Below are 24,712 nucleotides of genomic sequence, written 5' to 3'. Positions count from 1 at the left end.
CAAGGACTTCGGCGAGTGATACGGACTACGCCTAATCGGTATTACACAAACTTCAACCCCAGCTCTATTAGTACAGTGCTCTTTATTTAAAGTCACGGGACCCATATAGACAACTTCACCTGCGGAATCAAATCTAAGTAAGCTTTAATTAGGAGTTACCTTGTGCGAGAAGGTCCCGATATGTTTGGGTGGTTAAACGGAAGAGAGTGCGTGATGTATCATGCTACAGCGAACTATGTATAAATGAAACGTACTAAGCTTTAAGTATGTGTGAGAGGGTGTTAAAGTTAAATCTACCACATCTAATATCTACCTTGCGGTAAGTCTTGCACGTCAGCCTGACTGCCGGGTGTCTTACAACTTTTATCCTCGCTGGAGGAAATCACATGCGTGTCCCAAAGGGCCGAGTACTCCTTTTGCAAATCCGAAAGCTCCTCGGGGCTCAGTTCGGAAACCATAGTGCGAAAATCACTCTCCCGCCTAAACTCTAAGTCGGGCGTCGCCAGTTTCGCCTCCTCAGCCTCCCTATCGAGAGTTTCGGAAGCTAGTCGTTCGAATCTTCTCTCAACCCTTTTCAATTTACCCTCAGACCTTTTGCTCAACTCAACGTCGGCCTGCTCGAGCGACCCTAACGCTTTCTCTAAGTCCTCCAACTTTCTCTCGATCACGTCAACATCCGACTGCACGTCGGGCTTGAACCCGCTCGTCTGCTCGACCAACTGGTCCAAGTCGCGAGTCTGCGCTTCGGTTTGCTTAATCAACTCGTCGAAATCTTTCGCGCTAACAGTACGAATGACAAACTTAGTGCTGGCCTGGCCCTCGTCACCAGCGCCCTCCTCCGACTCTATATGAAAGAGCGGTTTGCGCTGTGGATCACCACCACCACCCGATTCGCTGTCTAAATCTGTAACTTTAACCGAATACGAGATTCTAACAGGGGACGACTTCTCACTGGACACGTCCTTCTCCAACTTCGAGATAAACTCCTCCATCGCCAAAGGCCGACCCTTCGCTTCAGGGAAATAATCCTCCATCACGGGCAAACGCGACAAATCCATATCCTTCTCCGAAACCGTGTACGTTTTCTCACTGGTGAAAACCTGAGGTTTCCCAATTCCGTCGTTATCAGACTTGGTGCGCGTAATGGTACTTTTAACCGTACCGCGCAGGCCTAATTTATCCCCAGTAGGCTGCGCAACAGGCTGATCGTCCCGGTAACTCCTTTCGTAACTGATGAAAGCCTGCGTCACGTGTCCAACAGGAGAAGGAAGTCGAGGAATCGCACCAGAATCGCCACCGGCACCAGCTTCAGACCTCACTAAAACATCAGAAGCGGCAACCTCCACGTCTTTATCGGGACTTTTCAATTCCTTCGATTTTCCGGACAACTTACGTCCGAGGCCGGATAAAAATTTTCCGGATTTAGTGGGAGATTCCTCGGGAGAACCTTGTGTTTCAAATGTGGACTGTTTTGGGGAATCCTTCTTAGATTTTCCGGAAATTTTCCCACCCAAGCCAGAGAGGAACTTTCCGGATTTAGAACTTTTAGGAACGTCGGCTTCATCTTTAACGTCCTTCGAGTCTTTAGCTTTTCCAGAGATTTTCCCACCTAAACCGGAGAAGAATTTTCCGGTTTTAGATGCGGCTTCGTCTGCTTCAGCCTTAGCGTCGTGAGCGGCACCTTCGACGGCCTTAGAGACGTCGGTTGCGGCCTTGCCAGTTTCGTCTACGATCTTATCCTTTGTTTCTTTGGCTGAGTCCTTTACATCTTTAGCCTTGCCGGAGATTTTGTCACCTAAACCGGAGAAGAATTTTCCGGTTTTAGATGCGGCTTCGTCTACCTCAGTTTTTGCGTCGTGAGCGGCACCTTCGACGGCCTTAGAGACGTCGGTTGCGGCCTTGCCAGTTTCGTCTACGATCTTATCCTTTGTTTCTTTGGCTGAGTCCTTTACATCTTTAGCCTTGCCGGAGATTTTGTCACCTAAACCGGAGAAGAATTTTCCGGTTTTAGATGCGGCTTCGTCTGCTTCAGCCTTAGCGTCGTGAGCGGTACTTTCGACGGCCTTAGAGACGTCGGTTGCGGCCTTGCCAGTTTCGTCTACGATTTTATCCTTTGTTTCTTTTGCTGACTCCTTTACATCTTTAGCCTTGCCGGAGATTTTGTCACCTAAACCGGAGAAGAATTTTCCGGTTTTAGATGCGGCTTCGTCTGCTTCAGCCTTAGCGTCGTGAGCGGTACTTTCGACGGCCTTAGAGACGTCGGTTGCGGCCTTGCCAGTTTCGTCTACGATCTTATCCTTTGTTTCTTTGGCTGAGTCCTTTACATCTTTAGCCTTGCCGGAGATTTTGTCACCTAAACCGGAGAAGAATTTTCCGGTTTTAGATGCGGCTTCGTCTACTTCAGCCTTAGCGTCGTGAGCGGCACCTTCGACGGCCTTAGAGACGTCGGTTGCGGCCTTGCCAGTTTCGTCTACGATCTTATCCTTCGTTTCTTTGGCAGAGTCCTTTACATCTTTAGCCTTGCCGGAGATTTTGTCACCTAAACCGGAGAAGAATTTTCCGGTTTTAGATGCGGCTTCGTCTGCTTCAGTCTTAGCGTCGTGGGCGGCCGCAACGGTTTTTTCTTTTGTTTCTTTGACGGAGTCCGAAATTTCTTTTTCTTTTGCGCTAACTACCTGCGTTGCAACTGAGATTGTTTCTTCCGCCTGATCTTTGACTTCCTGTGATTTTCCACTAATCTTTCCCCCTAGTTTAGAGAAGAAGCCTTTCTTCGGACTCTTCTTCTCTTCAGTTGTTGGCAACTTTTTGAATGTGCTGTCTTGTTCTTGTTCTTCGTCCCTTTGCGCTACTTTGGCCTTCTTATCTTTGGTCTTTTGCGTTTTTCCGCTGATCTTTCCTCCGATTTTTCCAAAGAGAGTGGTCTTCTGTGGTGTCTTCAGGTCCTCATCTTTCGTTTTCTCTACTTCTTCCGGTTGTGGGACCTCGACTTCAGTCTCCTTTGAGACGGTTTCATCCGGTTTTTCTACGGTTTCTTGTGTCGGTGATGATGGCGGGGTTTCGCTTTGGAAATGAACGCTTTTTCCTTTGATTTCCTCGGGGCTTTGTATAAAGGATTGTTCGGTTTTCTTTTGCACGATAATAATTTCGCCGTTGTCGCGGAGCATTTTTGTGTCAATGGTGGCTGTACCGTCCTCCGAGTCTGCGAAACTTTTGAAGGCTTTTTCGATCTCCCTCTCTGGATCGGTTGTTGTAATTTCGTAAACAGTCTGAGTCACAATCTTCTTTGTTTCTCTCAGCACCTTCACGTTTGGATCGTCTTCGTCTTCCGTGAGCTGTATTGAACTGTCCACGTGTGTTGAAGTTTCCTTTGTAACCGCCTCTGAGATTCCACTCTTTGCGATCTTTTTGTCAACGTCGTCCTTCAGATCGCCGGCACCCTCCGGCCCTTTCTTTTTGGAAAACACCGAGAAGGTTCCTGCCTTTGCGACCGTCTGCGATTCCGCGTCGGAAGCGGGCCTGACATCTTCGAAGTGCGCCCTTTCGGTCTCCAGGAAGTTGATCGTGTCAACGTGGGAGGGCGGCGCCGAAATTGGCATTTCTCGACGGATAAACCGGGTCGACTCTGACTCGCTCGGTCGCGTCGGCAAGACGAGTATGTCGTCAAAAACGGAAATTTCGCGATTGAGGAAGTTCTCCGTGTCCGATATCTGGCGCAAGGTGTCGTCGGTGACTGCAGGCGGTACGGTGGGGACGACTTCAATTGGACGAGCTCTAACTGAGCCTGTGGGTACATCTCCCTCTCTCTGTAACGCGTGAGTGGTAGACGCGAGTGGCCTGACGTCATTGTATCTTTGAGTTTCTTCAATTAAGAAACCTTTAGAGTCGGCCATTGCTTGCACTACCTCTTGGGAAAGAGGTTGAGGAGGAAGTTCGTCCTTTTTCGATTTTTTCCCGAATAAGCCGAAAATTCCACTTTTCTTAGATTCATCTTTCTTCTCTTTGGGAATTTTCTCGGCGGCTTCCTGAACCGAAACGGCTTCTTTGGTTATTTCCGGCTCTAGTGAACCCTCCCGTTTCCCCTTCTTGCCAAGGCGACCGAACAGTCCCGATTTTTTGCCATCTGCCAGTTCTTCGCCACCTTCCTTTGGCTTTTGCTCGGATTTTACCGTCTTCACATCGTGATACTTTTCAATTTCCGTTGTAAGAAAATCGGAGGAGTTCGCCATTTGCTCCTTGACAACTTCTGATAGCACGGGACGATCTTCAGCTTCAGTCACGCGCTCTTGGATCTCTGGCTTGGCAATTTCCGGCTGAGTTATGGTACTCGGTACTTTAGAACCGGCCAATTCCGTCTTGGCAACTGGCCGAACGTCGTGATAATTTGCCACTTCCTGTGCAATGAAGTCCGTTGTAAGTGGTCGATCTTCCACCGTGGGGCCTCCCTCCTTGACTAGATCAGGCAGTGCGGTACTATGCACTATTCGAGCTCCGGGAGAGGTGATCTGGTACTGAATGGTGTCCTGGTAAAATCGTTCCGGTGAGCCATCCTCGATTACGACGACCTCCTTGATGATGGTATGATGGGCAGGTTCGAAAAGGCCCTTCACTACGGGCTTCTTCCCTTCGCCGGGTTCCTCGCTCGCTTTCAGTAGCATTTGTTTGGTCTGTTCGTCCATCGGTACTTTAGACTCCGAAATTTGCTTCACAATGTCATGCGTGGGGATGCGGTCTTGCATGGTAATGGTTTCCTTCATGACTGTCCGTTCCAAACTACCGTCCTTCTTCACCCTCCTGGCCCTCGCCTTCTCACCTTCCTCCAGAATCAAGTCGGTTGCATCGTGCCTATGCACCGGCTCTATAGGCTGCGCTTTGACGTCATCGTAGCGCTCAATTTCGTACCGTAGAAAGCTGGACGAGTTCAGCATGTTTTGCTGAACTTCTTCGGAAACTGTCGGTGATACCCGACGAGCGGCGACGGGCTTAACGTCTTCGGTTTCCAAAAACGAGGTGCCCTCACCGACCACTTGTTTCTCGACCGAGCTCTCTCTGGATTTCTTGCCGAAAATGCCGAACAGGCCGCTCTTGCGTTTCTCTTCAGAATCGTCCTCCTTTTTCTCAACGGATTTCTTGCCCTTTTTACAATCGGCCTTCTCCGGCGATCGTTCCCCTGGCCTGACATCGTGGAACCGGTTGACTTCCTCCTCGAGAAAATCGCCAGAGCTGATTAGACCATCGGTACCGGTACCGGGTAAGTGCTCACTTTTAACGTCGGTAATTTTGACGGTGAGAATTTCGGTGGGCTGTTCGGGGCGTATTTCCACCGTATCTCGGGATGGTGACACCATCTTCGTGGCAGTTGACAGTGGCCTAACATCGTGATATCTATTCACCTCTTCCTTTAGGAAGTCGGAGGTCTCGAGCATTTCGCGTAGCTCTGGATGAGGCTGAGGCGCAGATGGCGCAAGGTCCAAAGGCGCGAGGGTGGTTACGATTATTCCCTCGACCTCTTTTGGTCGTGCCACTTCTTCGGCGACGCGCGGCCTCACGTCTTCGAACCTCGCGATTTCTTCGCTTAGAAAATCTGTCACTTTGTCTTTGTCGAGCCCCGGTTCGCTCTTCTTCATCTTTTGCCCGAACAACGTAAAACCTCTGCCTTTCTTCTTCTCGTCTTTTTCGCCGTGATCCATTGGCTGCACAACGTCAATGAGTGACGCGGTCGCGGCGGTCGGGCGAACATCCTCAAATCGGGACACCTCCTCTTTCAAGAATTCAGACGAATCCTTCACGTCGGTCACGATGGGAGCAGGTGCAAGTATAGTGGTCACTTCAACCGTCGTCCTCTCACTCGACGGCTCTCGTTTGTGTTTCTTTCCAAACAACCCACGTATGCCCCCCTTTTTAGGGGACCCTTCTTCGACAGCGGACTGAACATCTTCCGCGGTCGCCGCTTCGCTGGGTTTCTCCACGGATTTCTCGCGCTTCGGTTTCTTCCCAAACAGCCCGAGGATGCCGCTCTTCTTTTCCTCTTTGGTTTCTGGTACGGTTTCAGTTTCTTCTACCGGCTTAATAGGCCGAACGTCATGGAAACGCGCAATTTCTTCTTTCAAAAAGTCATCTGAGTTCTCCATACCGAGTTTGGTTTCTTCAGATAAAGTTGCGGAGGTTGCTAGTGTCGTTACCATCACCACCTCTTTTTCGCTTGGTCTTTCAACCGAACCATCACGTTTAGGTTTCTTGGCAAACAGCCCGAGAATGCCGCTCTTCTTTTCCTCTTTGACTTCTGGCACGGTTTGTTTGATCTCAGTTTCCACCACTGGTTTTATAGGCCGAACGTCATGGAAGCGCGCCACTTCTTCTTTTAGGAAATCATCAGAGTTGTCCATTATGGTCTTGGTTTCTTCAGTGAGAGGGGGTTTGGCGGTTGCTAAGGTAGTCACCACCACCACCTCTTTCTCAGCTCTTTCAGTAGATCCGTCACGCTTAGGTTTCTTCGCGAATATCCCGAGAATGCCGCTCTTCTTTTCTTCTTTGACTTCTGGCAAGGTTGCTTTGATTTCAGTCTCTACCACTGGCTTAACAGGCCGAACGTCATGGAAACGCGCGATTTCTTCTTTTAAGAAGTCATCGGAGTTCTCCATACCGACTATTGTTTCTTCAGATAGAGGTATGGCGGTTGCTAGTGTTGTCACCACCACCACCTCTTTTTCGCTTGGTCTTTCAACCGATCCATCACGTTTAGGCTTCTTCGCGAATATCCCGAGAATGCCGCTCTTCTTTTCCTCTTTGACTTCTGGAACGATTTGTTTGACCTCAGTTTCCACCACTGGCTTTATAGGCCGAACGTCATGGAAGCGCGCTATTTCTTCTTTTAAGAAGTCATCGGAGTTCTCCATACTGACTTTTGTTTCTTCAGATAAAGGTGCGGCGGTGGCTAGTGTTGTCACCACCACTACCTCTTTTTCACTGGGTCTCTCAACCGATCCATCACGTTTAGATTTCTTCGCAAACAATCCTAGGATACCGCCCTTCTTTTCTTCTTTGACTTCTGGCATGGATTCTTCGATTTCAGTTTCCACCACTGACTTTATAGGCCGAACGTCATGGAAGCGCGCCACTTCTTCTTTTAGGAAATCATCAGAGTTGTCCATTATGGTCTTGGTTTCTTCAGTGAGAAGGGGTTTGGCGGTTGCTAAGGTAGTCACCACCACCACCTCTTTCTCAGCTCTTTCAGTAGATCCGTCACGCTTAGGTTTCTTCGCGAATATCCCGAGAATGCCGCTCTTCTTTTCCTCTTTGACTTCTGGCACGGTTGCTTTGATTTCAGTTTCTACCACTGGCTTAACAGGCCGGACGTCATGGAAACGTGCAATTTCTTCTTTCAAAAATTCATCTGAGTTTTCCATACCGACCTTTGTTTCTTCAGATAGTGGTATGGCGGTTGCTAGTGTTGTCACCACCACCACCTCCTTTTCGCTGGACCTCTCAACCGATCCGTCACGCTTAGGTTTCTTCGCAAATAATCCTAGGATACCGCTCTTCTTTTCCTCTTTGACTTCTGGCACGGTTTCTTTGACCTCAGTCTCTGCCACTGGCTTAATAGGCCGAACGTCATGGAAACGCGCGATTTCTTCCTTCAAAAAGTCATCAGAGTTCTCCATTACGACCTTGGTTTCCTCAGTGAGAGGCGGTTTTGCGGTTGCAAAGGTAGTCACCACCACCATCTCCCTCTCTGGAGCTCTGTCAGTAGATCCATCACGCTTAGGTTTCTTCCCGAACAGTCCCATAATGCCGGTCTTCTTTTCTTCTTTGACTTCCGGAACGGTTTCACGAATTTCAGTTGTTACCACTGGCTTAACAGGCCGGACGTCATGGAAACGTGCAACTTCTTCCTTTAAGAAGTCGTCCGAGTTTACCACCACGGTTTGCTCTAGTGAAGGTAGTTTGACAGTTTCTAGGGTGGTCACCACCACCACCTCTTTTTCGGGCGGTTTCTCGATAGATCCCTCGCGTTTATGCTTCTTCGTAAACAAGCCGAGTATGCCGCTCTTCCTTTCTTCTTTGGTTTCTGGAACGGTTTCCTGGACCACAGCTTCTTCGGCTAGTTTAATAGGCCGAACGTCGTGGAAGCGTGCAACTTCTTCCTTTAAGAACTCGTCCGAGTTGACCAAGACGGTTTCTTCTGTTGGAGGTGGTTTGGCAGATTCGAGGGTGGTCACCACCACCACTTCCTTTTCAAGAGGTTTCTCAATAGATCCCTCGCGTTTATGCTTCTTCGTAAACAGACCGAGTATTCCGCTCTTCTTTTCTTCTTTGGTTTCTGGAACGGTTTCCTGGACCACAGCTTCTTCGACTGACTTAATCGGCCGAACGTCGTGGAAACGTGCAATTTCTTCTTTTAAAAAGTCATCAGAGTTCTCCATTGTGACCTTGGTTTCTTCAGTGAGAGGAGGTTTGGCAGTTGCTAAGGTAGTCACCACGACGACTTCCTTTTCGCTAGGTCGTTCCACGGAACCTTCACGTTTAGGTTTCTTCGAAAATAGCCCGAGGATGCCGCTCTTCTTTTCTTCTTTGACTTCTGGAACGGTTTCTTGAATTTCAGCTTCTATCACTGGCTTAATAGGTCTAACGTCATGGAAACGTGCCACTTCTTCCTTTAAGAACTCGTCCGAGTTGACCAAAACGGTTTCTTCTGTTGGGGGTGGTTTGGTAGATTCAAGGGTGGTTACCACCACCACCTCCTTTTCAAGAGGTTTCTCAATAGATCCCTCGCGTTTATGCTTCTTCGTAAACAGACCGAGTATTCCGCTCTTCTTTTCTTCTTTGGTTTCTGGAACGGTTTCCTGGACCACAGCTTCTTCGACTGACTTAATCGGCCGAACGTCGTGGAAACGTGCAATTTCTTCTTTTAAAAAGTCATCAGAGTTCTCCATTGTGACCTTGGTTTCTTCAGTGAGAGGAGGTTTGGCAGTTGCTAAGGTAGTCACCACGACGACTTCCTTTTCGCTAGGTCGTTCCACGGAACCTTCACGTTTAGGTTTCTTCGAAAATAGCCCGAGGATGCCGCTCTTCTTTTCTTCTTTGGCTTCTGGAACGGTTTCGTGGACCACAACTTCTTCGGCTGGCTTAATAGGTCGAACGTCATGGAAACGTGCAACTTCCTCTTTTAAGAAGTCATCTGAGTTTTCCATGCCGACTTTGGTTTCCTCAGAGAGAGGCACGGCTGGCGCTATGGTTGTCACCACCACCACTTCTTTCTCGCTGGGTCTTTCAACGGAACCTTCACGTTTAGGTTTCATCCCGAACAGTCCCATAATGCCGCTCTTCTTTTCCTCTTTAACTTCTGGAACGGTTTCACGGGCCTCTACCACCGGCTTAATGGGCCGAACGTCATGGAAGCGCGCGATCTCTTCCTTTAGGAAGTCATCCGAGTTATCCATGAGGGTCTTGGTCTCTTCTGAAACAGGCGGTTTTGTGGGGGCTAAGGTAGTAACCACCACCACCTCTTTCTCAATAATGTTGTCCATACCGGTTTTGGTTTCTTCTGAAGGAGGCGATTTGACGGTCTTTTCGTCAGGTTTCTCACCGGACCTAGGCTTCTTCGCGAATATTCCGAAGATGCCGCTCTTCTTCTCCCCCTTCGCCTCTTTGTGGGATTCTAATTCTGGCTCGGCAACCCGCACATCATGAAATCTTGCCACTTCATCCTTGAGGAATTTGTCAGAGTTGTCCATGCCAATCTGCGTCTCCGCCGAGAGAGGCTGTCTCGTGGTCACCGCAGGTCGCACGTCGTGGAATCGCGTTATTTCTTCTTGTAGGAAATCATCGGAAAGTTCCCCGCCTGATTCCTTAGTGTCTGCCGGTGCAGCGTTGATTACGGTAGTCACCACCACCACCTCTTTTTCGCTCGGTCTCTCGTCGCGCTTCGCTTTCTTCCCGAACAGTCCCAAGATGCCGCCCTTCTTCTCGTCTTTGACGTCGAGCGCGGCTTCTACCACCGGCTCCTCCTTCAGGAAACCGTTCGAGGCTATTACAGTATCCGTCTCGACGGTTTGGTCGGCTGCGCCGACCAAACGAACATCATGAAACCTGGCAACCTCCTCCTTGAGAAAACTGTCCGAATCCTCCATGGCGTCGACAGTTTCCCGAGACAGCGGCGCCCATTCCGCTGACTTATCGCGCTTAGGCTTTTTGACGAACAGGCCGAAGACGCCGCTCTTCTCGTCCGTCTCTTTTTCGCTCGGTTTCTCGAGCGACTGGTCTCGTTTCGGTTTCTTACCGAACAGTCCCAAGATGCCGCCCTTTTTCTCCGGGTCGTCGTCGGCGACGGGGCGAACGTCACTGTATCCGCTCACTTCGCCGTTAATGAAACTGACGGTGTCTGCGACCTGGGGCGGCTTGCCGAAGATCGGACCGCGCGCCTTGCCCTCGGGGAATTCCTCTCGGGGCGGTCGGCGATCCTCGAATCGCGCGACTTCCTCCCGTATAAACGTCTGGGTGTCGTCGATCGTCTTTTTGGGTTCGCCGTCGTCGGAAAGCGGACTCGCGACCGTCGGAAGCGGCTCTTCCGATCGCTTGCTCTTCTTGAACTTGTTGAAGATTCCGCGCTTGTGATCTTCGCTTTCGCTCTCGCTCGACTCGGTCTTCTTCTTCTTTTTCTTCTCTTTGGGCGTTAGCGGTCTGTCTTTCAATGAGGATTCCTTGGATTGCTCTCGGTCGTGCTTCTCGATTATGCTCTCCGAGCGGTCTTCGTCCGACTCGAGATCTCTGGACGATTTCTTGCCGAACATCGAGAAGATGCCGGCCTTTTTCACGGGGGTGACCTGCGGCCGCTCCTGGGGTTTATTAACGTTGTGCTGATCATCGGCCCAGCCGGCGAAGTTCATCTCGTTTTGGATCAGGTGCGCGGTTGCCAGTTTGACCTCGTTCGACACCTTACCGTCGGGCTTCTGCATGCGAATTTTGGCGCGGGGAACTTCGTAGGTGATCACTTCGGTCGTGGTCCGCTCGGGTTGCTTCGTGAACGGCTCGATCACGATGCGGAATTGCTCGTCTTCGATTACGGTCGGCTCGAAGGTGGTCGTCACCTTTTCGATCACGCGCCTCGTGCCCTGCTTTTTGGGGGTGGAGGTGCGCGCCGAGTCCTCGGTGATGGTCTCGATCGTGTCGGAGAGATCGAGCGGGGGGGCGACGCGTCGGGTTACGTCGGGCGGGTGATCGCTCTCGAGGGATTCGACGAAGGGAATGCTGTCGAGGTCCGAGTGCTCGAGTGGGGGGGTGGGGAGTTTGGGCTTCGTGGGGGATATGGGCGGTAGGCCCGGGGCGTCCTTCAGTTTCTTCTTTCGCTTTTCTTTCTTCTTCTTCTCCTTTTTGGGCAGCTTCTCCGACTCGGACGAGTCGGATTCGATCGACTTGCCCACGAAGGTTTTGAGCGTGCCGAAGAAGCCTTTCTTCGATTTCTTCTCGTCTTCCCTGCTAGAATCTCGACTGACCGACTTCGCCTTGTCGAGAAGTTTGCCTCGTTTCGGCACGTACGTGTCGGTTACTATTTTGTTTGTGATCTCGTGGTAGGGTTGCGGCGTCGACTCGTTTCGAATGAAAGCGTTAGTCTGCTCGATTGTCGGGTTTAGATTGTTCGTGAGTACGTCGTTGACGATCGATAAACCGGTGACGGGTTGAGTGTACATTATTTTGTATTGATCGAGGTCTTCTTGACTAGTTAAAGGTTTTGGGGTCGAGGTCGGTTTTCCTGTAAGAACATGCGACTCCAACAAGCATTCCTAACTACCTTAGCCTTGTCCTTAATTACCTTCACAAAAATATCCTTACTGCAGTGTCTCAACGTTAATGCAAAGAACACGAGTTAGTTCTCAAACTAACTAAATCGCACAAACTCCATGCAAACTTTTAAAACGTTACCTCGAGCTTCGATTTCTGACTGAGGAAGCCAATCGCAGTAGGCCTGGGGAAGGTTCGCGGAGGAGGAGGGGGGCGCGCTGTAGCAGGGGAAGAAGGGGCGGTTCGCGTACAGGTCAACCTTTTCGTCGCCGACTAAGACCGCTTTTGGGGACTCGCCGTAATCCGACTCGTCGAGCAGTTCCTCGTAGCTCCCGCTGATTGCATAGTTATACTGGAGGGGGAACTGCTTGGGAGTCACGCCGATCAGCCGAGGTCGCGGACTCGGCTCCTGAGACGGACGTATGAAAACACGCGGCAGTGTGAACACGGGCTTCTCCGAGCTGGAAACTTTGCGAGTCTGAGGCAAAGTGTTCGACTTTTCGCGAACGACAAAATCGCGCACGGAACAGACTTCGATTTCGCCTCGCCCATCCCCGTCGGCTGTCACAAGGAGCTTTACGTCGGCCTTAATAACCTCCCCATCATCGTCCCCTTCGACCTCGGTACTGCTGTCGCTCGACGAGTCGCTCGCGCGGTGATCCCCACGTTTCGCGTAAACCGTATTCGACGAGTCCTCGTCCTCCTCGGGAACTATGCTTAAATTACGATAGGTGCCCTCCCACCAAATGTCGTAGGGGGCGCTAGAGGTAAGGTCGTCGGGCTCGCCCTCGCTCGAGCTTTCGCCGGACGCGTACCTCGGCAATTGCTCACAATCGAGGAGAGCTTTCGCCTCGTCCTCCTCCACGTCTCGCAATAACCGATTGACGCTCAGCTCTAAGGAGTGAAGATCCGCCTCGGGAGGCTCATCGAACTGGATCAGATCCTCGCTTATCTGAATACTGTGCGTGGTTTCGTAACGCTTAGGAACTCGGATCGTTTTTTTAATGGGTACCTCTAACAACGCGTCGGTAGTGGGGACCAGCTCCAAAGTGTTCACGTACCGATCGTCCCCCTGGTCGAGCACGTCTAAATCTAACGCGAACATCCTCTCCTGCCGCTCAACCTCGACGAGCATCCGATCTAGCATCGCGTCGATCTGCGTGTACGACGCGAAGGGAGGTTCGGGATAGGGAGGGCTACCGCGATTTGGGTCAGTCAGCAGGACACTTTCGTACGATAGGCCCCTCGTTTCCGAATCTCGGGCGTCTGCATTAACATAATCATCTGTCAGTAAGAATATTTAAGCTTCTATCATATACTTCTTTGTATTTTTATCATTTTAGTTTTCGAGTTTACGCTAACGCTGGCCAATGATTGTGAATGAGAAATAAAAAAAGGAAAAACTTTTCGGCAAAGGTGATCAAAAAACGAATCTTGACAAAATTAGAAAAGTGAAGCGAAGCTAGCTTGCCATCATGTTAAGTAAGCCCACAGTTTTACAAAAAAAATAAACTCGGCACAAAGCGGTTATTTCTGTTTTTACTCGGCGCTCATTTAATGGGCCTACGATACTCTACTGGTCTTTCTTTAGGAATGACTAATGACTCGGGTTATTACAATGAAAGCTGTGGTCGATCTTCTTTCTTCGTTCTTCGAACCTAGTTTCATGCGCACAAGCCACTGATACTGAGATATGTGTACTTTTGGACGTTTAACGATCATGCACATGCAGTTTTTTTTTGTGTAATAGTGATTGGTGTTTTGTAAGTACACACTTATCATTCGGCATTCTCTGGCTTTCAACGGAAGCGCGTGATGTTAAGTGAAAACTCAGACAGCACCGGGTCTACTCCACTGACGCGCATGCGCGAGAAACGAGCATGCGCACCAGTGACCACGAACCGGTGCTGTATGTTGCTGCTGATAAAATTAAAGAAACAAACTCAGGATGATCAAAAACTGAAAGGATGATTATAATGGAGATGCTCCTGACAAAATTTCAATTTCCTATCCAGTTCATTTTGTTCGTACTACTCCATTACTTTCTGGCCACGATTTCGCAAGAGAGATTTTAAAAGATCCTACCTTTTCGTTCTGCGTCTACCGCTGGCTTTCCCTTGACAAAGACGGGCCCTCCAACAGATGGCTTTCCCGTGGCATCCCATTCTAGAAAACAGTTCCGTGTAAAATGTCTCCCGCACAATTAAAGAAACTAAACTAGCCTTTCGGTCATTCACACTCGGTACTTACCGGTATTAGTCGGATTAGTAAATCGGCAAGTGCCGAAAGGCCATTGGTCGATCGACAACAATGGCCGTTCAGCGCTTCCAAAACAGGCCCCACCTACCTTTAGCTCGGTACTCTCCGTAAACGGCGTCGTCGTCTAATTTATGCGCCTGAATGCTGTACCTGCGCCTCGTTTCGAATTTCTCCAACAGCTTGCCCACGAAACCGCTGTGTCTGTCACCTACGGGACCTAAACTGCGCCGGGGCTGATCGTGTATCAAAGTCGTATTGCCAACCAAATAAAACAAGTTTTCGGTAAACGGCACGGTGACATTAAAAGGTATCTCCCAATAAAGCACGGTCACATACTTGGTGCACTCGGAGTTGATGTTCACAACGAACTCGGTCGTGAAAATTTTGGCCTTTAACGCCTCGACCTTGTCCAGCTCTAATCTACAGCTAGCGTCAACTTTTTGCAGTTTACCTTTACAGCCTTTCGAACGAAACGGACCGGGACAGTCCTTCAGGTTCGCGCACGTCTTCTTCATCGAGACCAGCACGTTGTTATCGCTTAATATGTCGACGCTGAACTTCTTCTTGTTCACGCACGCGTGGTACTCATCGTCGGACCCGCCCGCTTCCTCCGTATCGGTGCAGACCTCGCGAAACGAACCCCCGCCCCCCTTCAGGTACATTACGGGCGCGTCGTCCGCGTCGGACACGTCCTCGGTATCCGTCGGCATCGGACTGACGTACTCGCGCGTCAACGAGATCCGCCGATTGACGCTCAATCGGGTTCGATCGGAGAAAGGCCCCATCCCTTCCTTGCTCAAAACCGTGTCGCCGCCCATTTCGCGCATCGAGATCGGGGTCGTGGACAGCGCGCGCAGCAGATCGACCTTCTCGTTCAGAAACTCCTCGTCCGACATGATCACGCTTTCCAAGTCCGTCGCGTCCTGGTCGCTCAAGAATAGGTCCTCGGTATCGGTCAACGGTTGGCGTGCCACCGTAAGCGACGACAGGTACTTGGGGCGTCCGACCACCACAATATCCTCGGTATCGGTGAGCTCCTCCAGGATTGTCGGCGAGATCGGTTTCAGGCTTCTGCGCCTGCGCATTCGAATACTTTCGGTGACGTCGTCGAACGCGCCGTCAAAAATGGAGAGCTCGGGCGTGGGGCCTCGGCTCAGCGCCTCGGCGAAGAGTAGCGCGTCCGTGTCCGACAGGCACTCCTCGTCGGTTTCGCCGGCGCAATCCAAGCGAAACTCCGACCTGTAGTCGTCATCAATCGGGGTGATGGTAACGATGGGTCGATTGCGTGTGTCGCGCACCGTTATCAGCTTCCTGTACGGCTTCGGTAAGGCCACCTCCGGCAGGGGCTCAATGTGATAAGACGCGTCCGGGTCGCTGACCGCCTCCTCGTCCGTACTGTTCCCTCGCTTACCCCTCTTTACTATCGCGACCGGTATCTCAACACCGCCGCTATCCTCATTTGAATCGAGCCTCTCCACATCCGTCAGCCCCTCCTCAACGGGCTGCGGGGCGGACAACGCCTCCCCAAACTTTATGTTGTAATCACTATCCTCGCGTGGTTGCCTGCGCCGCCTCACTTTGCGCCTCTGCACCACCTTCACTTCGCCATCACTGTCAGACTCGTCAACGATCTCTCGCCTCGACACGCGCACCTTATCGGAAATTCGCGTAGCCTCCAGAAGATCATCGGGTACCGTCGACTCCTCCACGACGCTAAACTCCTCGTCGGACGCCCCGCAGTCTTCGACATCAGTCGTGCCCTGCTGCATCTCAAAATAATCGAGTCGCGCCCGCGGTTGCGCCTCGGTAACCGTCGACGACTGCGTGTGCAACTTCCTTCTGCCCTTACCGTTCCGCGTCCGAATCTTGTGCGTCTCCTTGCACTCCCCCGGATCCAAGTCGAGATCGTCGATCGACACCGGCCTCTCGTACGGTACAATTTCGACCTCGTCCTCGTCGCCCGAACCCTCCACGTCCTCGGTATCGGTCACGGCCCCCTCGCCCAGCTTAATCTTCAACTTATTTCGCGACCTCTCCACGCGTCGCCTCCTGTGATCGTCGAGCTCGATCGTTTCGACATCGGTCAACGCGTCGGCCAGCGTCGAATAGTTGTGGTCGTCGTCCTCCTCGGCCTCGGGGGTTATCGCGATTATCGGTACCTTAAGCGCCATCGCTGGAAATCTAAGTGGGAATTAGACCTTTGCACAAAATCATCGCCATGTACCTTTCGCCCCACGACTTACCTCCGTGACACCGCTCCACTAAACCTAGTCTACAACTACCTACTACAGTTCGGGCATTGCTCTACTTCTATAACTCATCGGGAGTTCGACAAGCCATGCGGCGGGAGGGGGGCAACGCAGATGTCGTGTTACCTGTTTCGTCTCGCACTTTCTCATCTTTGCACTGCGACATTAATAGCTTGCGCGGTAAGGCGATGCACGAATCCTCTTCGGAGTACATGACCAGATCGGAGACTCGGTGCTTTCTTTCGTGAATAGACTCTAGAGATCGTTTCGACTTCGGCGACGTGGGCGAGATCGACTTTAGGCGGCCGTTCGCGTCGGAGCTCATATCGTGATCGGAAAGCGAGCTCGGCAACGCTACGGATTCGGATAAGCTCGAATCGGTCGTGTCGATGAGCGATAACTCACATTCGGCCTTGATGCCGGACACCCGTCTCAAATTTTCGCCGGGCTGCTTGTAAATCACCTCGATCGAGCCGCTCATGTCGTGCGTTCTCTTGAACACCTCCGAGGTGATCACCTGAGTGCCGTTGATCGATCTAACGCGCCGAATCGGACTGCCCGGCAATGAGGTGGGGGTGATGCTCCGCTCGAGTATCTGATGCTCGACGGGCTTATCCAAGTGGGAACTAGGAATAACGGACTGGCTACGTTCTCGGTCGGATACATGGACGGTTTGGTAAAATTCTGACGGTTTACTGGGCGGCACTTCCTTTCTCAATTGATCGACGGGGGTGGCACGGCGGATTTTGGTCGGGGAAGGGGACTCTCTTCGGATGTACTCGGAATCGGTCACGTGGCGAGGTTGCGATTTTTTAACTTTCGGCGTTTCGACTCTCTGAACGGTTGTTTCCACGGTCTTCGACGCGACGGTCCTCCTCGAAATGTGCATTTTTGCCGTTTTTATGTCCTCCTTTAGAGCACCAGAAACAGCTTCCATCTTCTTCTCCGCCTTTTTCCCGCCGACACTTTTCGCCTTTGGGACCTCGGCTTTCTCCAACTTTGTCTTAACCATTTTCTTTTTCTCATTAATATTTTCAGTCTCCGACTTGTCCTTGGCCTTCCTCTTCTCAATCGATGACGTCATCTTAATATTCAACATCTCCTTGGTGCGTTTCTGCACTTCGGGCCTGTCGATTTTTAAATCGCGCGACAACGTCGACTGCATATATCCCTTGATTTGTTTCTTCTGCACAACGGTCTCTTGACTTGTCGTAGCAACTTCGCGTTTTCTCACCGAGGTGGTCTCAGTCAAAGTCACTTTACTCACCGACTTCTTAGAGTACCTAGGTATCTGTGACTCAGTCTTCGGCTTGGAATCCTCCGACTTGCCGGGTTTCGGGGCGACTTTCTTTTTCTCATCCGAAACCGCTTTACTTCGAGCTTGACGATCAGGCGAAGGGGTCTCGACTTTCTTCATTGTCGCCTTAATCGCCTTAGGAGGGGGAGTCGCCTTCTGCTTCATCGCTACAGGTTTCGGACGTTTAGGAGTCGCGGTGACCGGCTTCGGGTGGACAGTTATCTCCAGAACGTCCCCATTCATAACAATATCGCTCGCGTCCACCTTAAACGATGAAGGAACTTGACTCTTTTCAATGATGGATTCACCACGCGACTCGCTTCCGTCGGAGAACGGAGAAATACCTTGAGCCAGAGGTGATTTGGCTTTCTCATGTGAGTCAGTTTCCGAGTGCTCGACGTCCGACTCGGAATACTTCGTAGAACCGCTCACGTGCATCGAGCTCAACTGCGAAACCTCATCAGAATCCAAAGATTCGCGCTTGCTGAAGTAATCGTCCAAATCGAAGTCTTTCGGATGCCTCGAATCGGAATCGACCTTGGTTTTCTCGTCGTCAACCAAGAAATGTGGAGATTTAACGCTAACTTGTGAAGTGATGTCGGTAATGCTCGAACTAAGCTCTGGAGTCACCTTCGCAGATACTGGCGTAACATCGACCACATCTTCCTTTTGCACCTCATCCGAGGAAATCGGCAGCGGATCCACCTTAGCAATTGCCTCAGAATCCTCCTTGATATCGTACAATTGGTCACTAGACACTGACCGTAAAATAGTCATCAGCTGACCTTCGGGTGTTGGAGTTAGATCAGGCTTCATCTGTCTAACGTCCGCTCGAATTTGCTTGGTCGCCTCAAGTACCTCGGATATTACGCTAACCACGTTGGTCTCGTGTAGCAAATCAGAAATGAAAAGATCCCCTTTCTTAGTCTCAAATGGAGGTTTAGATTCAGAAACTGTCGATTTAGTGTCTGGAGGCAGATCCGATGGTAAAGCAATGGTTGACACCAGTTGAGTGTGAGAAAGTACAGCTTCTCGTACAAGGAGAGGGACCTCAAAAGACTCGGTGCAAGTAGGCAAAGTTTCATCAACCGGCTTAACCTCATGACCAGCAAAAGAGGTAGGTTTCAAATCAGCTTTCTCGAGTTCCTCGGCTGTTGTCGGTTTCTTAACCTCCTCAACTGAGGTCTTTAATTTCGTAATATCCTCAGGTACCTCCTCTTCATGTTCGGGTTTTTCATCTTTTGGACGAGTGACCTTCTCGTCGACTACTGTCACCTTTTCTACAGTAACCTTCTTTACCTCGTGATCCACGGGAGACGTAGGTTTCGATTTGGGGTCTTTAGGTTTAAGTTCGTCAATAAGTTTGTCGGGTTTGAGATCGTCAGGTTTCAGTGGTAGTTTCTCAACTTTATCAACAGGCGACTTTGGTTTCTCGTGTTCTTCTGGTGTTTTCGGTTTCTTCGCCTCTTCTTCTGGGGTCTTTACTTTGGTAATATCCTCAGGGATCTCCTCTTCATGTTCGGGTTTTTCGTCTTTTGGACGAGTGACCTTCTCGTCGACTACTGTCACCTTTTCTACAGTAACCTTCTTTACCTCGTGATCCACGGGAGACGTAGGTTTCGATTTGGGTTCTTTAGGTTTAAGTTCGTCAATAAGTTTGTCGGGTTTGAGATCGTCAGGTTTCAGTGGTAGTTTCTCAATGGGTTTTACTTTATCAACAGGCGACTTTGGTTTCTCGTGTTCTTCTGGTGTTTTCGGTTTCTTCGCCTCTTCTTCTGGGGTCTTTACTTTGGTAATATCCTCAGGTAACTCCTCCTCATGTTCGGGTTTTTCGTCTTTTGGACGAGTGACCTTCTCGTCCACTACTGTCACCTTTTCTACAGTAACCTTCTTTACCTCGTGATCCACGGGAGACGTAGGTTTCGATTTGGGTTCTTTAGGTTTAAGTTCGTCAATAAGTTTGTCGGGTTTGAGATCGTCAGGTTTGACAGGTAGTTTCTCAATGGGTTTTACTTTATCAACAGGCGACTTTGGTTTCTCGTGTTCTTCTGGTGTTTTCGGTTTCTTCGCCTCTTCTTCTGGGGTCTTTACTTTGGTAATATCCTCAGGGATCTCCTCTTCATGTTCGGGTTTTTCGTCTTTTGGACGAGTGACCTTCTCGTCGACTACTGTCACCTTTTCTACAGTAACCTTCTTTACCTCGTGATCCACGGGAGACGTAGGTTTCGATTTGGGTTCTTTAGGTTTAAGTTCGTCAATAAGTTTGTCGGGTTTGAGATCGTCAGGTTTGACAGGTAGTTTCTCAACGAGCTTATCTTTATCTGCGGGTGGTTTTTCTTCTGTTTGACGATCAAGTGGAGTTAATGTTAGCTCTTTGGGTTTTTCTTCTTTGTCAACGATGCGCATCTGTTCCTCCTCCATCAATATATATTCAAACAATTCTTTTTCCGTTAGCGTTTGGGTTTGGGTGTATACTTTGGTTTCATGTGTCACGCCTGTTTGTACACTTCCGTTAGCGACGATTTCCTTCACGAATTGTGGCTCTTGTACCTCCTCTCGCAACCAACCTTCCGTTGCCATTTCTGTTGGAATTGTATCGTTAATTGTCGATGGTATCGCCTCGTCCAATTTAGCAACAAGGCAAACGATGTCTTCGGGGGTAACTTCGTGTTCGAGTTCAAATTTGTCGTGACATATCTCTGGACAAGGCTCGGCGTGCCCGCACGGGTGGTGGTAGTTTATTGTGACCTTAGTACACATCGGTTCGACGCAGATGCTACCTGTGACCGCTTGAGTCTCTTTACTCGGCCGTTTTTCTTCTTCGTCCAAGCCTGCTTGTGCCATTTTCTCGATCTCGAGCATGCACTTCTGCAGTTCCAGTTCGGAAAGTTCCCTGCAAACGGGAGCCTTAGGACCCTCGAGTGCGGCCACGCTTTTTTTGTGCACCTTCTTCGGCGTGCTCTCCAGGGATGACCGGCTGATCATTTCCTCAAACATCATCTTGGCGTCTCGAACCGTTTTAAATTCGGACTCGTCGACCTTCTCCTCTCGCGCGACCACCTGCTCAACCGTCTCCGCCTTTACAGTCTTCGGCCTGGTCGGCGCTCTTCTGTGCGTGGAGCTCTCATCCGCGCTATCCTCCTGATCGCTCGATTTTGAAAAGATCCTCTGTAGCTCGGCTATCTTCGGCCCGATGTGCTTCGCGTACGAGTGCGCCCGCGACGTCTCCTCGGAGGAGACCTCGGGTATGTCGACGCGCTCGAAATCGGACACGTCCTCGAGTTGGGCGAGCGACTCGAGCGAGCCGCGCAGTCCCTCCTCCTCCTTTATGCTCGAGATCTCGTCCTCGGAATCGACGATGTCGCGCTTGCGACGGATGAACTCGAGATGCGTCGGGGACTTGGTGATCTGCTCCTCGATCAGTCGTATCTTCGATTTGACGTCGACGGGAGGCGGCGGGAGTGCGCTATCGTCGGGGCGCGTCGGACTACTGGACGCGTCCTTCGTTTCGATCTTGTCGGTGAGCGTCGCCGCCTCGGAGGTGTCGATGGGAAAGTCTACGGGACTCGTGCCCGTGTCGGTGTAGTGGGTGATATCGTCGACGTTAACGTTTGCGATTTCGTCCGCCTGGATCGGGCTGAGGCCGGCGTCGGTCAGTTCGTTTTCCTCCTGCTCGATCGTGTCGGATATGAAACCGGTGGTCGGAGGGCCGAAAGGTTGGTGTATTGGGCTGGTGATCGTATCGGTGGTTCCTCGTGTGAGCGAGATGCCGGTGTCTGTGATGTGATGCGAGATGCTCGCGTCCGAGTCGGGGGAGTCGTCGAGAGGTTCGGTTGTTGTCTCGTAAGTGTACACTTGCCGCGTTCCGCTGAAGTTGACAGTCTCCTCTTTCTTCTTAAAGGGAGTGTCGGTGATGTTTTCAGTCGGGGCGATTATGTATTCGGTGTGTTTTTTGATGGGGGATGTCATCACGAGCGTCTGTTCAGATTCGGATAGCTTGGAGTCCGTGGTGCCGGCGCTCGCCGTCGTGCCTACGTCGACTCGTTCGGAGGTTTCCATTCCGGAACTGTCACGTCGCGTGGTCGTGACGGAAATGTGCGATTGGGACTTGATCGATATTTCGACGTCTTTCGTTCCGTACAGGGTCAGTCGGTTTTCGGCCATTGCCGAAGCTTCGCGAGTGCGTACCTCTTTGTGACCGATCACAAGTTCGAGAGTGGGGGCGAGGTGTTTGGTCGAGGTTATGGGGGAAGGGAAGGGTTTGTCCATGGGCGATGTGCCCCTTGTTTGTGTCGTAATTTCTGTAGCACCAGGTATAGGAACTTGCTTAGTGTGACCGTGCGTGGACACGAACGTGTAGGTCTCCTCAGCTTTGGGCCCACTTATTTCGGTGATTTCGGTATTTTCCGTTTTATAAATCACAGATTGATCATAAATATTATTGGCTTTGGTGAGGTCCACCACCTTCCTGGTGATGGCGACGTCACCATTCGCTAGATTGGCGTGCGTGGTGTGCGCACCTTCGGGTGTCGCCTTAAACGTAATCTTCGTCTTCTTTTCATCGTCCGGCCGCACTTTCTCTTTACCAGCACCGCCATGCAGTCTTTCTACTCTCCTCGCCTCTTTACGTTCCCAGTCTTCTGATCTCTTAGAGTCTTTAGCACCTTTTTCCTCAGGTGAAATCACACTTCTAATTTGTAATAAGGAAGGCCGCTCAGGATCACATTCAATTATTTTATAACTATCTAAATCTACACGTACAACGCCAGTTAGATCGGAATAATCCACCGGCTTGGAAGGCAATAGTTTTGAGGTAGCTTCGTCCGTACCCATCCTGTACGGGGTAACGGCGTCGGTGTCGAAGTCTTCGGTGGACGCCAAGCGTTTACGCTCGCCCAAAAATAATTTCGCTTGGTGCTGGTAGTATTGGCGAGCGTCGTCGAAGGCGGTGACGCCTTGCTGCTCGATAGCGTCGTAGTCAACGTGTGGGTAGTCGCCGAGGTAGGAGGCACCAGTGTCTTCGCCGGGCGTCGGCGTTTCCAGCAGACACTGATCCTCGTGGAAACCGTCAGTGTCCAAGGAGTCGTCGTCATCCTGAGGAGACGCGCTGGCTGTTGACGTAAGAGGAACATCGGGATCAGGATTAAGTGACAGCAATATCGTGTGTTTTGAGTGTGTATAACGCGTTGCCAATTAAAGTTCAGAAAATAAATCACAAGAGGGGGTTGCACCACTCTACTCAGCACTCCCTCAAGATGAACTATGTATGAATGTCGTGGATGAGGGGGTTGGGATTATGGAGTGATGGAAGTCGACAGCCACTTATAATCTCATAAAGCCATTTCCTTTTAAGCATCTACTTGTATATAATAATAGCCTATGAGCGGTACCCAAGAACAAACGAAAAAACTCGAAGGAAAATAAATTGAAGCGAAAAACTAATGTACAAACAAAACGCAACCCCAATTTACTTTCCAAGGAGTCAATTTTGAGACTGACCTTTATATAGCCTTTGCTATATGATGCCCAATGACCAAGAGAGACTCCCTAAAAATTCCACCCTCGCCCACTAGTCCGTCGGTTTCGATTGAGAACGAAAGGGACGTAAAAGTGGGCCTCATGCATACATTTTCATCGTTTCGCTTTTCTCAATAATGGAGTTTGCAATACGGTTCACCAAGCCGCTGGGCGTTACCAAAACTATCGTAAGCGTGGATGGGGGGAAGATTGTGGTGATTCAGTGAAATGATCCAGGGGTTTAATGTTTAGTGTTTTTTTTTTAATAAAAGAAGGTTTCACTCTCACATCACAAGCACAGCGAGGGATGAAAGTATGTACAATATGGGCATGCTGGTGTAAAAATTACAGTGTCGTTGAAGGGCTCTGGTTTCGGATTCACCAATATTACAGTTGACCGGCTAAGCCATACCAAGCAAACTAATTTATTTCTTTACTTTACCACCCTCAAAAAACCGCCCTCCCCCAAAGGTAAAGAGGAGTAAAATTATAATTTCTACACCTACGTCTTGTACAATACACATTATGTAGAATTAGAGGTTATGTGGAAGAAACATAGATATAGATGTAAGGAATCCCCCCCCCCCACTTGAAAAGAGACAGCGTTTTCAATTTCAGTGGGAGAAATCGGTCGAGGAGTTTGCGGACTATCATAGAATCATCTTTTCCTAGGGGGAATTCGACCCCCCCCCCTCCCATGACAGCTTAATATTAGTGCCGAGAGCTTTTACACATTCGCCCGTTCTGGAAGAGAATTTCACCGAGGGGCTAGGGACACACCATTGCATTTTCGATTCTGTCTCTCTCCTGCACTACGTTCTTCTCTTTCTATCGCATCTCTGAGGAGATGTAGGCACCACAGACCCACGGCGAAGTTCTCTTTCACCACCTGCGAATCCTTTTTTTCTCCCCCCCCCCCCCCCCGTATCAATTTTCTACCAAAACGTTTACAGGCTTTACTACCCCTATGATCATGTTTAAAGGAAAACCACGGAATTATCATTTCCTAGGGGGTGTTCGATAGCACCCTCCTCTCCGGACAGAGCAATGGTTTGTGTTAACTTTTGGAAGCACGTATCACGGGGGGGGGGGGGCACAAGAAATAGAGAGCTATCACAAATTGTAGAAGAGAACTTCGCCGTGAGACTGTGGAATACCCGTTGAATTTCCCTTTGTATTACGGTTTCTCCTTCAATCGCACATTTACATCAGCCCCTCGGCAAAGTTCTCTTCTAAAATCCTCTTCCATTCTTTCCTGCCCCCCCCCCTCCGTTCCCATTTTTCACCAAAACTTTTACGGTCTTCACTACCCTTACAATAAACCACCGAATCTTTTTCCCAGAGGTATTTAATTACCCTACCCCTATGATCATGTTTGAAGGAAAACCTCCGACACCTCCCCCTCCACCCCGACAGGATAATGGTAGTGCTCAGTGTTGTATACAATTTTGAAAAAAAACGTATCACCGGGGGGTCTGGGGAAAAAAAAAGAGAATTCCCAGATTCTGGAAGAGAACTTCGCCGAGGAGCTGTGGGACACCATTGCATTTTCGATTCTGTTCCCCTCATGTACTACGTCCTACGAGAGGGGAGAAGTTCTCTTCCAGAATCTAAG

The 24,712-nt window shown here is 50.2% G+C and overlaps 1 protein-coding gene across 1 annotated transcript in view; it reads right to left on the bottom strand.

The window, feature by feature from the left end:
- Positions 1 to 24,712, bottom strand: part of LOC116180781 (titin-like) — a 54,556-nt gene that overhangs the window by 12,527 nt on the left and 17,317 nt on the right. Inside the window, exons 7-9 of the mRNA XM_031500908.1 lie at positions 16,410 to 22,691; positions 13,861 to 13,941; positions 314 to 11,746 (exon numbers count right to left, since the gene is read on the bottom strand). Coding sequence (XP_031356768.1) covers positions 314 to 11,746; positions 13,861 to 13,941; positions 16,410 to 22,691 — 17,796 coding nt within the window. The remainder of the gene's footprint in view (positions 1 to 313; positions 11,747 to 13,860; positions 13,942 to 16,409; positions 22,692 to 24,712) is intronic.

This window comes from Photinus pyralis, unplaced genomic scaffold (assembly GCF_008802855.1).
Source record: "Photinus pyralis isolate 1611_PpyrPB1 unplaced genomic scaffold, Ppyr1.3 Ppyr1.4_LG9, whole genome shotgun sequence".
In the NCBI taxonomy this organism is placed as follows: domain Eukaryota; kingdom Metazoa; phylum Arthropoda; class Insecta; order Coleoptera; family Lampyridae; genus Photinus; species Photinus pyralis.
Note: the sequence above shows the minus strand (reverse complement) of the source record. Positions and strands in the feature narration are given on the sequence as shown.